Raw genomic sequence first — 16,057 nt, 5'->3', positions numbered from 1 at the left:
AATTACCTTAAATTTATTTACTTTGCCTGGGTGCAATCTAAGCACCCACAACATCTATGGTCTTCTGGGTATAACCTAAGGATCCAAGATCTGTGGTCCCCAGCTAGAGTATGGCACATAACGTACATAGACTTATGGATCTTGAACAACATTGCTTGCAATGATTTATTTCCATTCTTTTTTCTATCCATAATAGAGCTTGGTCTACTCAATTCAGAGTATGTATATCTTCATGCTAAGCATGGAATTAAAAGGCAGGCCTATGGTCATCCAAATGGAGGGATGCCATTCTCTAGGTAGGAAAATAACGACGTGGTCTTTTTTTAAAATAGTATTTTTTTTCCAATTACATGTAAAGACAATTTTCAACATTCATTTTTTGAAAGATTTTGAGTTCTTAATTTTTCTCCGTATCCTCCTTCCCCTCCCCTGTCCCTAAGATGGCAAGCATTCTCATATAGGTTATACATGTGCAATCATGTAAAACATTTCTACATAAGTAATGTTGGGAAAGAAGAAACAGAATAAAAAGATAAAGCCACACACACACACACACACACACACACATACACACACACACACACACACACACACACACACACACAAAACCAAAGTGAAAATAATATGTTTTGAACTGCATTCAGACTCCATAGTTCTTTCTCTGGATGTGGATAGCATTTTCCATCATAAGTCTTTTGGAATTGTCTTGAATCATTGTATTGCTTAGAAAACCTAAGTCAATCATAGTTGATCCTCACACAATGTTGCTGTTATTGTGTACAATGTTCTCCTGGTTCTATTCACTTCACAGCATCAGTTCATATAATCTTTCCAGGTTTTTCTGAAATCTACCTACTCATCATTTCTTATAGCATAATAGCATTCCATTACATTTATATACCACAACTTGTTCAGCCATTCCCCAACTGATGGGCAGCCCCTCAATTTCCAATTTTTTGCCACCACAAAAAATTATTGCTATAAATATTTTTGTACATGTAGGTCCTTTTGCTTTTTTATGATTTCTTTGGGATACAGACCTAGTAGGGGTACTGCTAGAGCAAAGGGTATACACAGTTTGATTGCCCTTTCCAAATTGCTCTCCAGAATCGTTGGATGAGTTAACTCTATCAACAATGTAATGACATGATTTTTAAGAAATTATTTTTTGTTGTTCAGTCATCTGATTTATCCAACTCTCCATAATCCCATCTGGGGGGTTTTCTTGGCAAAGATACTATAGTGGTTTGCCATTTCCTCCTCTAGCTCATTTGACAGATGAGGAAACTCAGGTAAATAGGGTTAAGTGACTTGCCCGGGATTACACAGCAAGTAAGTATCTAAAGCCAGATTTGAACTCAGAAAGATGAATCTTCCTGATTCCAAATCCAGTACTGTATCCATTATGCCACCTAGCTGCCCCCTCCATTATTTGAGCTGTTACTTAAAGTAAGAATAATAGAATCATGTAGCTCTGTAAGAAAGCTTCATTTATCCAGGTGGATCTAATCAACAAGAATCCGTTAAGAACCTACTATGTACCTACGTCATGCTAAGCACTAGGATATAAATATGAAAAATGCAATAATAATACAGCCCTTCTACGGGGCCATTACAGGTGGTGCTTAGTGCCAGGAGATAGAGTCAAGGGAGTTGTGTCCTGTTTGCGGCTGCGTGACATGGTTCAGGCCAGTTGCTGACTTAGGAAGGAAGGGGTTGTGTTTCAAAAAGTTTGTTTGTAACTTGGTTATTCGGAACTTAGAATGCCTTTGCTTTTTCCACTTAAAAAACTGTTATAAATGGCTATGAATTCCCAGGCCATCCTGTAGAAGCTCATTTAACCTATTATAGGCCTTCAATATTTTAGTAATTAAAATACCACCAAATTTGGAGCCAGACGACCTGGCTTTGAATACCAGCCCTGACAATTACTAGCTGTGTAAGACTGGGTGTGCCAGTCAGAGATGAGTAATAAGGCATACATTTTTGAACAACCCAGTAGGGTAATTTGCTTTGTTTGTGCATGTTTATTACAAGGTTTTTTCTGTTCTTTTCATGGCAGAAGGAGATAATAAATACTTGTGAATTAAAAATAAAATTTCCCTTTAAAAAAAGATTAAGCCACTTACTTAACTTCTCTGTGCCTCAATTTTCTCATCTATAAAATATAATGAGTAGGCTACATAACCTGTAAGGTTCTTTTCAGTTCTGGCTCTGATTCGGTGATCCTAGTGATAATGGCATTATTGGAACTACAGATGTAAACTCCCCACTTAGCATTATTAATTTGTTCTTTTAAAACTTCACCTTCTAATTTGATGCTTGGCAAAATGCAAAGTATGTTTATTTTCTTTCATTTGCTACCTCTACAGAAACTAATTGTCAGCTCTCCACTAGATTTGCATGTTCGTAGGACTGGACACAGTGATAGGGGATGTGGTGGGAAAAGCACAAGTCTTGGTGTCAAAGACATTAATTCATGTCCTGGCACCAAATTTACTGACTGTGTGACCAATACAATTTATCTGAGTGTCAGTTTCCTTATATGTAAAATGGAGAATAATGATAATTGCTACCTAACCTACAGAAATGGGAGGAGGAAAGTAATTTGCATACTCTAAAGTGAGATATACAAAAATATATACAAGACCCATCCCTGTCTTTGAGAAACTTTCTTTGTAGTAGGAGAGGTTTACTTAACTAGGTGCCCACACACACACAAAAATAAATAAAAGTATAAAGTAAGTTATGAGTTAGAACACACTAAGTTTGTGGACATTCAGAGGGAAGTATTACTTTTAGCTATGGTGGCCAAGGAGGGCATCATGGAACAGGATATGTTGAAATTAAGACTTAAAGAATCAGGGCACCGTGGTACCACAGAGGTGGCACAGTGCATAAAGCACCTGCCCCGGAGTCAGGCAAACCTGAGTTCAAATCTGTCCTCAGACACTTACTAGTTTTGTGATTCTGAGCAAATCACTTGATCCTCATTGCCTCTCCCCTGCCCCCAACCCCCCCAAAAAAGAAGAGTGTGTAAGGTATCCACAGTCAGAAGGGATAGGAGAGCATTCTGCATAGAAAGTTATGAGTAAAGTCATCATGGAAGCAAAGGAACACAAATTGTGTTTAGGGAAAAGTAAGCCATCTTGCTTTTACCCATGCTTGGTCAGAGTATGGAGAGGGAAGTATGGGGACTTGAGAGAGAGAGGCAGACTGTTGAGGGCCTTAAAGTTCAGGCTCAGGAGTTTAGATTTTATTTAGCTGACAATAGGCAGTTACTGAAGTCATTTGAATAGGATACTAACACAATCATAGAAATGCTTTCAGAATTTGAAGCCCATGTGTAGAATGGAATTGCGGCTTTCAAAAGAGATGGAAAATAGAAACAGGTCTGTCAGTTGTTTGCCTAAAGGTGATTGTTGAAATCCTGGAAATGAATAACATAGCCAAGGGAATAAGAAGAGATAAGGGCCAAAGATGGAACCTGATGACTGTCAGTCACTCCTCAGGAGTTCTGAATTGGGGAACAGAAGCAGGACATAGTGGATAGTGTTAGAGTTGGAGTTTCAAACCTTCCCCAAATACTTACTGGTTGTATTTTCCCTATCTCAGCCTTACTTTCCTCATGTTCAACAAGAATATCACCTACTTCATGGGATTCTTGGAAAGATCAAATGATATAATTATGCATTTCTGTGCCTTGCCAACCTTAGAGACTAATATAAGGAAGAAAAAATCATTTATTAAGCACCTGCTATGTACCAGTCAGTGCGCTAAGCACTTTACAAATATTATCTCATTTTATCCTTACAACAACCCTAGAATGTGGATGCTGTTATTATCCTCATTTTATAGCTAAGGTGAACAAATTAAGTGACTTCTCCAGGGTCACACAGCTATTAAATAGTGTGAGGCCAGATTTTAAACTCAGGTCTTGACTTGACTTGTAGTGTAAAAGGAAAGAAAGGGACTGAGGCAAAAATCCTCTTTGTGAAGCAACATGCAAGTGGTAACTGATTAGTTATGAAAGCCAAAGATAGGGAAGAGTCAGATGATTTGAGATTCCAAACTCGGGAGGCAGAGAGAACAATGGTTCAATGAACTGAAATTAGAACATTGAGAGGAAGGGGTGTTTTGTAGGGACATTGGGAGAAAGGGGTGTTTTGTAGGGACATTGGGAGGATTTTAGAGACACTTGACTCTAGATCCAGCACTTCATCCACTACACCACCTAGCTGCCTATTCTCCACATAAATAGCAAAATATAAAGTAATAGCTGACCATTCCATTCTCCTGCTCAATAAGCTACCATGGCTCCCTATTGCCTCTAGGATAACAGGGTCTTAGATTTAGAACTGGAAGGGACCTCAAAGATCAATTTGTCCAACCCCTTCACTTTATAGAAGAAAAAACTGAGGTCCAAGGCAAGACTCGCCCAACGAGGTGACATGGGCATTTAAGTGGTAGAGGCTAGATTTAAATCCAGGTGTCCTGACTTCAAAGCCAGCATATCTTTCCATCATGTCATGCTGGCTCCCCTAAAATACAGCTCCTTCAATTTGGCCTTTAAAGTTCTTCATAATCTGTTTCAAATCTCTCTAGCCTGATTTCACATTTCTTTTTTTTTTTAAGGTAGTTGGGGTTAAGTGACTTGCCCAGGGTCACACAGCTAGTAAGTGTCAAGTGTTTGGTCTGAGACTGTATTTGAACTCAGGTACTCCTGACTTCAGGGCCGGTGCTCTATCCACTGCGCCACCTAACTGCCCCTGATTTCACATTTCTTCCCTCCATTTACTAAACTAAATTAGCCTATTGGCTATTCCCCATTAAATCAGATCTCATCTCCTACCTCCAGGCCTTTGCAGAGACCATTCCATTATGATCAGATATTGTTTTTCTTCACTTCTGCCTCCCGGACCCTTGAGTTTGATTTGTCTCAGCTCAATTGCCTCCTGTGAGAGGCCTTTCTGATTCTGCAGTACATAAACTTTGTATTTGCTTATCTGTGCATATATTGGTTTCTTCTCTGTAAAATATAAGCTTTTAATGGGCTGGAACCACTTCATTTTTGTTTTGTTTTATCCCCAGCACTTTTGTGCTCCTGTGCACAATGCTTAGTGTGTACTAAGTGTTTAATAAATACTTGTGTGTTGTATTAAATTTAATTGGATAAATGTCTTTAAAAAAAAAAGAAGAAGAAAGAAGTTACTCCCTTGGAGAACAGAAGCAAGGGTACTCGTCATGGACTTGTCCAGTTATAGGAGCTGTTCACAGTGAAAATCCATCCTAATTCTCTGGATTCAATTTCTCTTAAGATTTGGGGGATATAGATGGCCCCTGTCATATGATTAGTCCTTGCTCCCAAGCATCCTAGGGGATGGTGAAATAAGATTAAAAAAGTAAGTGTGTTGGATATGTGTTGCTTTTGTTTCTATCATTATTCAATAGAAGGCGAACTCAGAGCCACTGAATACCAAAAGTGATGATGGAATCCATGCTTACCAATGTCCACCTTTGTCTGGACACCAGAACTATTGATTGAGGCTATCAAGTTTGGGCCTTCCAGTTGATTGTAAAAGCATCTTGTCAGATCTAGGCCTACTCAGAAAAGAGCAAATGTTAATATTTACTTGATATTTTATCCTTAGCTTAGAAAAATTGGACGCTTTTCTTTTGTTATAATAGGGCAAAAGGCTTATTTAACCATTGTGGTGACCATCCAATAATTGCATACTGTGAATGGAATTCAGTGCACTTCTCCAACTTGATCTTGAATTTTCGGAAATACCAAGTAATAGCACAGTTAAGGCTTTACCATTCTGCCTGCTTAAACCTTCAAATAAGCTAGTGAATTACTGGTGTAATATCAGAGCTTTGGAAATGAGATTTTGAATGACGAATCTGAATTGTTCCTTTAATTCTTCCTCTTCCTGTAGAAAGGCAGTTATGATTTCTGAAAAGGAAAGTAACCATTTTAGCAGAGGAGTTTTATTTATTTATTTCTCTGTTTCTCTAGCTATTTATTTACTTATTTATTTGAACAAAATAGATTCTTTGGCATCTTGGGATACCCGGAACTATATCTCTTCATTTTCCAGGGATGCTTCCTATTTCCATTGTTTTTATACTCTAGAATATTTAAAACCCTAAATCACCATCCTTTTTGTCCCTTACAGACAAAAATTGGATCAGGAAAGCTGATGGGACCAAAAGGTGTGTCCGTGGACCGCAATGGACACATCATAGTGGTGGACAACAAAGCATGCTGCGTGTTCATCTTCCAGCCCAATGGGAAAATTGTGACCAGGTTTGGTAGCCGAGGAAATGGGGACAGGCAGTTTGCAGGTACACTCGATGGTAATATGTAAATCCCCTTTTTTATGCTTCTTCTGCTCAGATATGCATGATGATGGAGCATGTTGAAGAGGCCACATCCCCAGCATGTTTCCCTGAGATTGGAAAGATGCTGGGGATTGAGGCTATGCCAAGGCATGTTCAGCGCTTCTCAGTTAATCACAAGGGCAGAAGGAAGGATGTAAGTTGGACAGAAACCCATTCTCTTGTTAATAGTTGAGGATACAGCAGAGGTCTACTTCATAGAACTCTAGTCCCATGAGTATGATCTTGAAGAACAAACAGTATGAATACCCAGCCCAAAAGTTGCACCATTTAAGGAACCCCAAGCAAACAGCCTAAAAAGTCCTAGTCCCCTCTTTAGGTGATCGATTTTTTAAGAGAACATCAGTTTAGGAGTACTTCCCAAGAATGAGAAAGGTATCTTATATCGTTTCTCCTTCTCCTTCGCTTCGTTTACGTGTTCACATCTACAATAAGCGGCTGAAAGTATTTTCATAAGTTTTCTTTAATGACTTTTTCATACATTTTAACACTTTTGTGCCTGACCTTGGTTTGTGCTTTATCTCCAGTTCTGCCAAGTTCTGATTGTCACCCCAAATTTTAAAGTGTGGGTTTTCTGACACATTTAAAAATATTATTGACATGAGACCTTTCACTCAGCCTGAAGAGATACAGTGTCTTTCTTCAAAAACAGATGCTCTTGTGAACAATCCATAGGAACTCAGGGAAGCTAACAGATGTGACTTTCAGATGATGGCATGAAGGATGGATTCTCACTGCTGATTGCTTATTCTGCTTCACTAGAACTACTAGAAATCTTAACCTTGACTTTAAGAAGGCAGAATAGACAAAGAAAACTGGATTTGGAATACGAAAACCCAAGTTCAAATCCTATTGACTGAAATATGTATGACCTTGGACAAGTCATTTAACTTCTTAAGGCTTTGCCTATGAAATGAGGGGATTGGACTAGATGATCTCTTAGGAACCATAAGTCTAGAATGTCATAGGGACCCTTTGACTTAGAGTCAGAGCAATGACTAAATGACCCCTCAAGATCCCTTCTGGCTCTGATTTTTTGATTTTTTTCTTAAATTATTGAATTAACATATTGAGGGTTTTTTTTAAAGTAATAAGGCTGTCTTGTTATTGTTAATAATATTCACTTCATCATCACAGGTTGTTCTTTTTCATCTTTTATAGGTCCTCATTTTGCAGCTGTTAACAGCAACAATGAAATTATTGTTACAGATTTTCATAATCATTCAGTCAAGGTACTGTTAACTACTACCATTTTTATCACCATCCTCTCGCCCCAGCTTCAGCTCCCTTTGTCATTAACTTAATTTTTTTTTAATATTCCATACAGGTATTTAATCAAGAAGGAGAATTCATGTTGAAGTTTGGTTCTAATGGAGAAGGCAATGGACAGTTTAATGCCCCAACAGGGGTAGCAGTAGATTCAAATGGAAATATCATTGTAGCGGACTGGGGAAACAGTAGAATCCAGGTAACTAAAAATGCTGATTTATGGATATGTTTGTTGAAAGCAGTTGGTACTAGTGAAAAGCAGAGAATAGATGGTCACAAATATTGGAGTCCTCTGCATTCTTAATGGGTCACTTTAGAGCAGTATAATGCAACTATTATGCCAACAGGGCATCAGTCAGGATGATGGGGAAATAGAAATCATGGTGATGGAGAAATAATTACAGAGAACTCTTTTGAATTCATAAAGTATCTCTGACACACCCCAATTTCAAAAAAACCTATCTTATTGTCCTTGTACATCATGTACCTAAGTGTACATTGAAAGGAATGGGTCATACCAATGAAGATGATCATACAGAGGTAGGGTCATGTCCACCAGTACAAATTGTGTTTAGATTAACTTTAGAGTCTAGAAAGCACTAAATCAGTCTTCTTAGCCCAAATCAATATGACCCTTGAAATGTCTCCCTCACAATGAAATGGACACTGATTGGCATCCTAGAAGATCAAGATTTCTAAGCCAGAAGCCATAGACTTCTAAGGAATACATAGATACAATTCAGAGGATTTTTGAACTCAGATGAGGAAAAAAATACATTTTTATTTTCAGTAACTGTGGTTGAAATCTAGCATTTCCTTTAATTATGAATGTAGGCAACAAACCATTATGCTGAAAGGGGGAATCCATAGCTTTCACCAAACTGCTGAAGTGCTCTCTGACACACAAAAATTTGAACAATCCCTGTTGTAGATCATTTTGCCTGAAAGAAACCAAATTGAGATCCTAAAAATGCATTAAGTGCATCATACTTGGGAGACTGCTTAATTTCCCCATAGGCATCTACATACAAAGGAGGTAATTATCTAATAAAAATTATATTAGACCCATGTGAAGGAGGTAAAGAAGACCCAAATTCTTTCTGTTTTCTTCCATATAATTATCCTTGTAAGTTATTACAGCAAAAAGTAGTGGGAAAGTGAAAGAAGGCTAAGTCACTGAAACATACAGATCAGACAATTATCTCACATTTTGCTTTCTTTAAAAAAATATTGTTTGCCTCTTAAGTAGGGAAACTAGGGTAATAGAATTACAAATGCTATTTTTTTTAAACTGTATACAATGATTCTTCCAAACTAATGCATTAAGGTCCTTACATTGCCTGACTCTTAATTTTTTACTTTCTCTCATTCATCCCCATTTATCTAGAAAGTAGAGACTGAAGGAGAGTCAGGGAGAATAAATACAAAGATAGCCATTTTTCATTATCTGTTCCTTCCCTGCCCTATTCTTTCTGCCACCCCAAATCAAGTTTCTTCTTGACCAAGATTCATTCATCAAGTGACATGTGGAGAGAGAAGGTAAAAAACAAGGTGTTTTAAGGTGGGATCTGTGTGGGTGATCTGAACTGGAAAGTGTCGTGAAAGTAATACAGTTAATAGTTCTTATTTATAACTAGTAGCTTTGCTATTTCTCTCTGACATAACAAATAATTTTATTTTTCTGAAGGTTTTCGATGGGAGTGGATCATTTTTATCCTACATTAACACATCTGCTGATCCACTTTATGGTCCCCAAGGCTTGGCCTTAACTTCGGATGGTCATGTTGTAGTGGCAGACTCTGGAAATCACTGTTTCAAGGTCTATCGATACTTGCAATAACAGCAGGTATCTGAGTAACCCTAAGCCACTGTCCTGTACTATAACCTGGACTGGATTTTTCCATGCAGAACCTAACTGCAACTAGACTGAGTTCATTTTCATGTCTGAAGGAATCTCCATTGGATTTGTTCACAGTGGTTTCAAAATGTGACTGTTTACTTAAGACTATAAGACTGCATCTCTGATTTCTGTAACTCATCTTTAGCATTTTAAAAAGAAAACTCTCTTTTCCCGAATCCTTTAAAACAGCAGAATCTCAAACCTGTGAACTTTGGCTGGTAGAACAGGAATTTGCATAGCTGATGACTCATTTTTTGACTCAGACAAACCAAGGTGGAAAAACTAAAGCATTTGAAGATGTTGATTAAACCTGTGAATGGTAGCTTTTGCTCAGAGCTTCCACATATAAAATTTACTGTAGATATATGTTATTTAACCCAGATGTAAGATCTGGGAGTGTTCTAGACCTCAGCTTTCATGGTAAGTATTACTCGTGGTGTTCTTCAGTCATCTTCATCAGCAACTATAGCTAAATAGGTTCCTTTTACAAAGTAAGGCTGCCTTGCAAAATCCTTATTGCTCTGATTGTCGGGCCCAAGATGCCTTGACATTAGCACTATAAGAATCAATGCAAATTTCCCATTTATTTGGGAACAGATCAAAGACCTTTTCTGTGTGTTCTTTTCACCTTCTTTTGCTCACCTGGTAGCAGAACACAAAGTATGCTTGGCAGGGGGGCACCTGATATTCCTAAGGCTTTGAAATCATTGTCACACTATAGTAGTTAATGCTACCTTTCAATAAACAAGTAATCCCATTAACACAAAATGAACATATTGGGTTATAATAACAAAAAAAGCCAGTTTTTCCATGTGTGCCATGCTCCCACATTCATCCTTTGGTCATGCCACAAAAGTGTAAGCTCTGCCTTCCGCAACCCATCAGCACAAATGGTAGGACACACAGTATCGCCTAGGACAGAGAGCCATAAAAGTAGCCCTTGGAGGACATGGGGTGGTCAGCCAAAAGTATGTAAGTGATCAATGAATGGTTTCAACATTAAAAGCAAGTGTTACCAAAGTTGTGTTACCTTAAGAACATTACAGGTAAGAGCATGTTATGGTTATTTATCACTGTCTGATGAATAGAAAGGTTAAAGGATTCTGTGTACATGGTTATAGGATAAGGTAGAGTGTATTATATATATACATTTATACACACACATATATATATATATACATATATATATATAGCCAAGCATTTGATGATGTATTGAAATAGGCAGCACGCTGAAAAAGGAGACCATCCTCATGTCAGTTTTTTGGTACATTACTCCCAACTTAATTCAATCATGTGGGCAATCCCTTTTTGGAAAATTCTTTAGAAGACCTGGTTGGGCCATTTCCCCCTGATGATGGTGGTAGCCAACTTTTAGTTAAAAAAAAAAGAAATTTGTGATTTTCACAACATATGTGAAATAGTTCAAACTAAGGTCAATCTATCTTAAACAATACTTTCAGCATATTTAGCTCAATGGTTATAAGTATCGCTATTACTGTTAAAATAATATTGTTATCCTCTCTCCCCTCTTAATTTTCTTTTCAGTTGCAATCAAGATGGTGTCAGTCTGAAAAAACATTTGGGAGGGTTTTTTTTTTCAGCACCTTAGAATTTATTTTTTAATTCTCACATCTGTAAAACTATTTGAAGGTGATGTTTGAGGCTTTTTGTTTTAAGAACTAATACTTGTCTTATAGAGGATTTTTCATTTCTTTAAAGAGTAAATCAGTTTCTCATTTCTAATTGGCTGTTAAGAACCATTCTACCCCAACCACTGAGCTTAGTAAAGACTAAATAATTTTTTTTTTAAAGGGAGATGTACTTTGAGGTTTGGTACCTCTTGTTTAGGTGGAATTTCTAAACTTTGTCTTTGTTTTGGGCCTACAAGGTAGTTGTAGAATTCAATAAAACTTTTCAGAATGTTCAGCCACAATACTCTTTTCCAGAATAAGGGCAGTAAGCCTACAACTTTGACTTTGATTTGTCCTACTACTCTGCAGGACAGAGAGGACAGACTCATCATGGTTATCACATTGTTTTTAAGCCTCAAAAATGGGTACAATTAAATTAACTTTAGTTTATTCCAGAACCTAAAAGAATAACAAAGCCTTTATAGTAAGCATTTTTCACAGGCTTTCAATCTTAGAAATATTTTACTTAAAGAGAATTTTCTACATGCATAAGATTTGAATTATGTTCATAAACTAAGAAAACAACATTGAATCTAACTATCCATTTCACTTCTGATATGGAATACTAATCCTGGCTCTAAGCAATGCTTTTTACCTGGCTTAATACTACCTGGAAGAACCTAAATGTATGTTTAGGCTCCTTGGCTTTGTTTATATTCAATTGCAATAATAGTGCAAGTTGGAATGGAATTTACTAGAAACTGTAATTCTGACCTGTCCCACTATCTAAATATTGCTAAAAACAAAACAAAATAAAACAAAAAAAACCAAAAACATATCTTTTGGGCACTCCAGGAAACACTAAGTTTTAAATATATATATATATATATTTATATATATATATATATATATATATATTTATACTTGTATGTCAAAATATAGATATCATTTCCTCCTTGAGTGTATATGTGTGCATTTACTGTATTCCTTTTCGCTGAAACATATTCTATAAGTGCTTCTGATCAGACATTAATGAACAAGATTTCAGTGTAAAGCTGTCACATCCTAATGAGGTCGAACTATTTTTGGTATGCTCAGAGAAAGATCTAGAGAGACGTGGCCTTCTCTTAGGCCCCTGAAGTTCTTTGTTATTTTTTTTTTCATTGTCGAGTATCCAAAATCTGTCACGTGGTGATGAGGAGCACTTAAGAGCCACTAAAAAATTCTGATTCCCCTGGTGTACTTAGAATAAAACTCTGCTGATAACTGTAGTCACTGAATAAAACATTCTACCACAATCACACTAGAGCCCAACACTGCTTGATACGGGGAGACCAAGATGTCACCTGATTACTCAGAAACTCATGGATTAAAAGCTTCCAAGGACAAATGTTCAAAGGCCAGGGTATGGAAAATCTTTATTTTTTTTTTCCTTTAAGAGACTTGGTATTTTTGTCCAAATGTTTTCCGGTAACTAAACAGATCCCCCCAGTCACCCATCTTTAGTTGATCCCTTTTGTTCACCACTCGACGGTCGTCAAAAGTTCCCATTCCAAGTGCTATTGATTTTACAGGGTATGTGTAATATTAAGAGTTAACTAGAATACCAGTTGAGTAGTTGGTACTGGTGGAGCACCAGCAATGCAAGGCTTTAATGTAGAGGCTTTAAGGGACTCTGAAGGCTGTACTGGGGATAATCTGAATAGGAGAAGTTGTTAGGATCCTATAACAACCACTCCAATCCTTAGTTTCTAAAAAAAGAGGACGATGACTAAGGGAAAATGCACATTTCTTTCAATCATACTCAAACATTAATACATTTTTTCATAGGTTAAAATTTCAGCTATTTTGCCATAAATGTTTCATGGTAAACATTTATTGCAAACATCTGATATTTCTTCAAAATACGATGCTGGGCTTTAAATTTTATATTTTTGTTAATATTTTTTATAACAAAGGATCTAGTGTTGCCATAATGGAAATGAAGTGCTCATTAAAGATGTGTTTATTATGAAGAAATGATTTTTTTTTGGCTTTGCTTTCGAATGACAGCAAACTACCCATTACAATAATGTAACTAACTCTCAATGCATTCTGAAGATAAATAGCGTGCACTGCTCGAGTGGTCTGCATGTGAAGATGATATGGATGATATTAGCACCCTAGAGTAGATGGATCAATGGGCTATGTTGTTCGAATGAATGTATGGCACTCAATGTTTGTAAAAAGCAACACGGCCTTATTCTCAATGCTTGTGCTCTTGCTTTAAGATGTGGGAATGTTCTTTCATCAGCGTTGTTAGCGGAACCCTGTGCCAGAGTGCTAGCTCATTCTCCACTTTGGACCCTTCTACTCCTACTCCTGGGGACAAGGATGTGAAGGGGTTGTGTGTGCTCTCGAGCATGTGTGTGTGTGTGTGTGTGTGTGTGTGTGTGTGTGTGTGCATGTGTGTGTGTCTGTGTGTGTGCGCGTATTTTTTTTGGGGGGGTGTTTGTACATTCCATCATTATAAGTCCATTTCATGTCTTATGTACAGAACATATAATGTCTTGCACTCTCTGAAGTTGATACTGAAATATTCTCATTGTTTCTCTTACAAAACAAAATGCTGACTGCTTGTTTCAGGTTGAGGATGAAAGCTTGTATCAAAAGTGTTTGTGTGAGTGAGTGTGTGTGTGTGTGTGTGTGTGTGTGTGTGTGTGTGTGTAGCATCATGTGTGCCATGGTACTTTGGATGCTTTAGTCTACAAATAAAAACTTTAAATTTATTCTGTCTTGAAATATAGGAGAAACAAGACTAAGATGTATATCTTGACTGTGCACAAGCTCTCAAAATGTTATAATAAAGCTCGTTTCCTCTGTTGGTTTCAGGGTGAAGGTTTCTTTTTCTTTGTCCCTTAAGCTGTGTGCCTACCTAGCACAGTACGCCGAATCCGTTTAGGTGCTTAATAAATGCTTGTTGTAACACTGTTCATTTTAACTTCTAGTCTTGCTCCACTGAATAAAAGAAAGGAGAACTTATAATAGCTAGCATTTATATAGCACTTTAAATTTGCAAAGCACTTTAGTACTGTCTTATTTTATCTTCCCAACAACCCTGGGAAGTAGGTGCTACTGTTATCCCCATTTTATAGATGGGGAAACTGAGGAAGACAAAGTCTAAGCTATTTGCCTAGGGTCACAGCTCTTGTGTGAGACAGAATTTGAACTCAGGTCTTCTTGACTCCAGGTCAAATGCTCTATCCAGAGCCTAGAGTTTGTGGTGGGCGTAGATCCCAGTGAGAACCAAGAAATTTCTAATAGATTATAATACATTTATAATACATCTGTATCGGGAGATCAGCAGAATCAGGAGCCCAGAGTAGGTGGCAGAACACAGATAATTGACTGGGCAGGATTTAGAAACAGAGGACATGACCACCATCTACTCCATCCAGTTCTTTTAATGGCCCAAGAGTGTCCCCAAGAAGAATACATAACTGAAGTTGAAGCATAGGCAATATCCAGAACACAGTGAGGGCTCTAGCACCATTCGTAGCAATTATGTACACACACACACACACACACACATACACACACACACGTGTATATATATATGTATATGTATACGTACACATATAAATAGATTTAATAATTCATTTTCCCCAATTACATGTGAAAACAATTCTAACATTTGGGTTTTTTAAATTTTTTGACGTTCAAATTGTCTCCCTCCATCCTTCCCCTCCCCCTCTCATTGAGAAAGCAAGCAATTTGATACAGGTTATACATGTTCAGGCATACAAAACATATTTCCATGTTAGTCATGTTGTGATAAAAACAAAAAACCAAACAAAAAAAGAAAAATAAAGAAAAAGGTTGCTTTGATCTGTATTCAAACTTTATCAGTTCTTTCACTGGAGGAGGAGAGCATTTTTCACCTTAAGTCCTTCAGAATTGTCTTGGATCACTGTATTGCTGAGAATGGCTAAATCATTCACAGTTGATCATCATACAATATTGCTGTTAACTGTATACAATGTTCTGCTCCTGCTCATTTCACTTGTAGCAAGTCTATTTTAAGGGAGTGATGTGCTGTCTCAGTGGTAAGCAGGGTGGACCACCCAGGACCTTGGCCTAAGAGCACCAGATTTTAGCGGGCACTGAAACCACTTTTCAGTACTTCAGAAGCCTAGATGTGATGGAGCATTAGCACTTAATTAGCAAGAATAAGCAATTTAATTTAGTTTAAATTAAACTAAAATAGGAAGTTACCAGGTGACAGCCAGGATGGAGCATTTTCTACCCCTACCCTCCAATCCCCACTACCACAAAGCACCTCCCAGCACTGACCTAAAGACAATGCCCTCAGGTCTTTGTTGGCTGCCCCGCTCCTGTGTTAAAAGTCTACTTCATCCCACTTTCACGGGCAAAGATTGTGCTATTTGCCATGGGAGTAAAAATTCCTAGTTAGGACTGCTTGCTGCAGAGGAAGCTGATTACCAAATACTTCTCAGACCTAGCATTTAAAGCTAGGGTACCATTTGGAGACCATAGCACTTGACAGAACAAATACCGTTATCATGAAGCAGCATGATGCAATGGGGGAAAAAAAGTGGAGTCAGAGGACCTGAATTTGAATCCTAGCTCTGCTGTTTTTATTATTATTATTAACAGTAACAGTGGCTTACATTTTTATAGTGCCTTAAGGTTGGCAAAGAGCTTTTACAGAAATTACCTCTTTTGGGGGCAGCTAGGTGGCGAAGCAGAGCACCAGCCCTTGATTCAGGAGGACCTGAGTTCAAATGTGGCCTCAGACACATAACACTTACTAGCTGTGTGACCCTGGGCAATTCACTTATTAACCTCCATTGCC

At 37.6% G+C, this 16,057-nt stretch overlaps 1 protein-coding gene across 10 annotated transcripts in view; it reads left to right on the top strand.

Moving 5' to 3' along the window:
- The window catches only part of TRIM2 (tripartite motif containing 2), a 115,596-nt gene extending 101,528 nt beyond the window's left edge, over positions 1-14,068 (top strand). For 9 of the 10 annotated variants that reach the window (XM_078148788.1, XM_078148786.1, XM_078148787.1 and 6 more), the window contains 4 exons: positions 6,180-6,360; positions 7,564-7,634; positions 7,730-7,870; positions 9,359-14,068. In XM_078148788.1, the coding sequence (XP_078004914.1) occupies positions 6,180-6,360; positions 7,564-7,634; positions 7,730-7,870; positions 9,359-9,511 (546 nt within the window). In that variant the 3' untranslated portion in view covers positions 9,512-14,068. The remainder of the gene's footprint in view (positions 1-6,179; positions 6,361-7,563; positions 7,635-7,729; positions 7,871-9,358) is intronic. The other variant, XM_020994017.2, reaches the window with a different exon arrangement.
- The last annotated feature ends 1,989 nt before the right edge of the window (positions 14,069-16,057 follow it).

Source organism: Phascolarctos cinereus, unplaced genomic scaffold (genome assembly GCF_003287225.1).
Source record: "Phascolarctos cinereus isolate Bilbo 61053 unplaced genomic scaffold, phaCin_HiC Scaffold_9;HRSCAF=440, whole genome shotgun sequence".
NCBI lineage: Eukaryota > Metazoa > Chordata > Mammalia > Diprotodontia > Phascolarctidae > Phascolarctos > Phascolarctos cinereus.
This window is presented reverse-complemented; position numbering and strand designations above follow the sequence as displayed.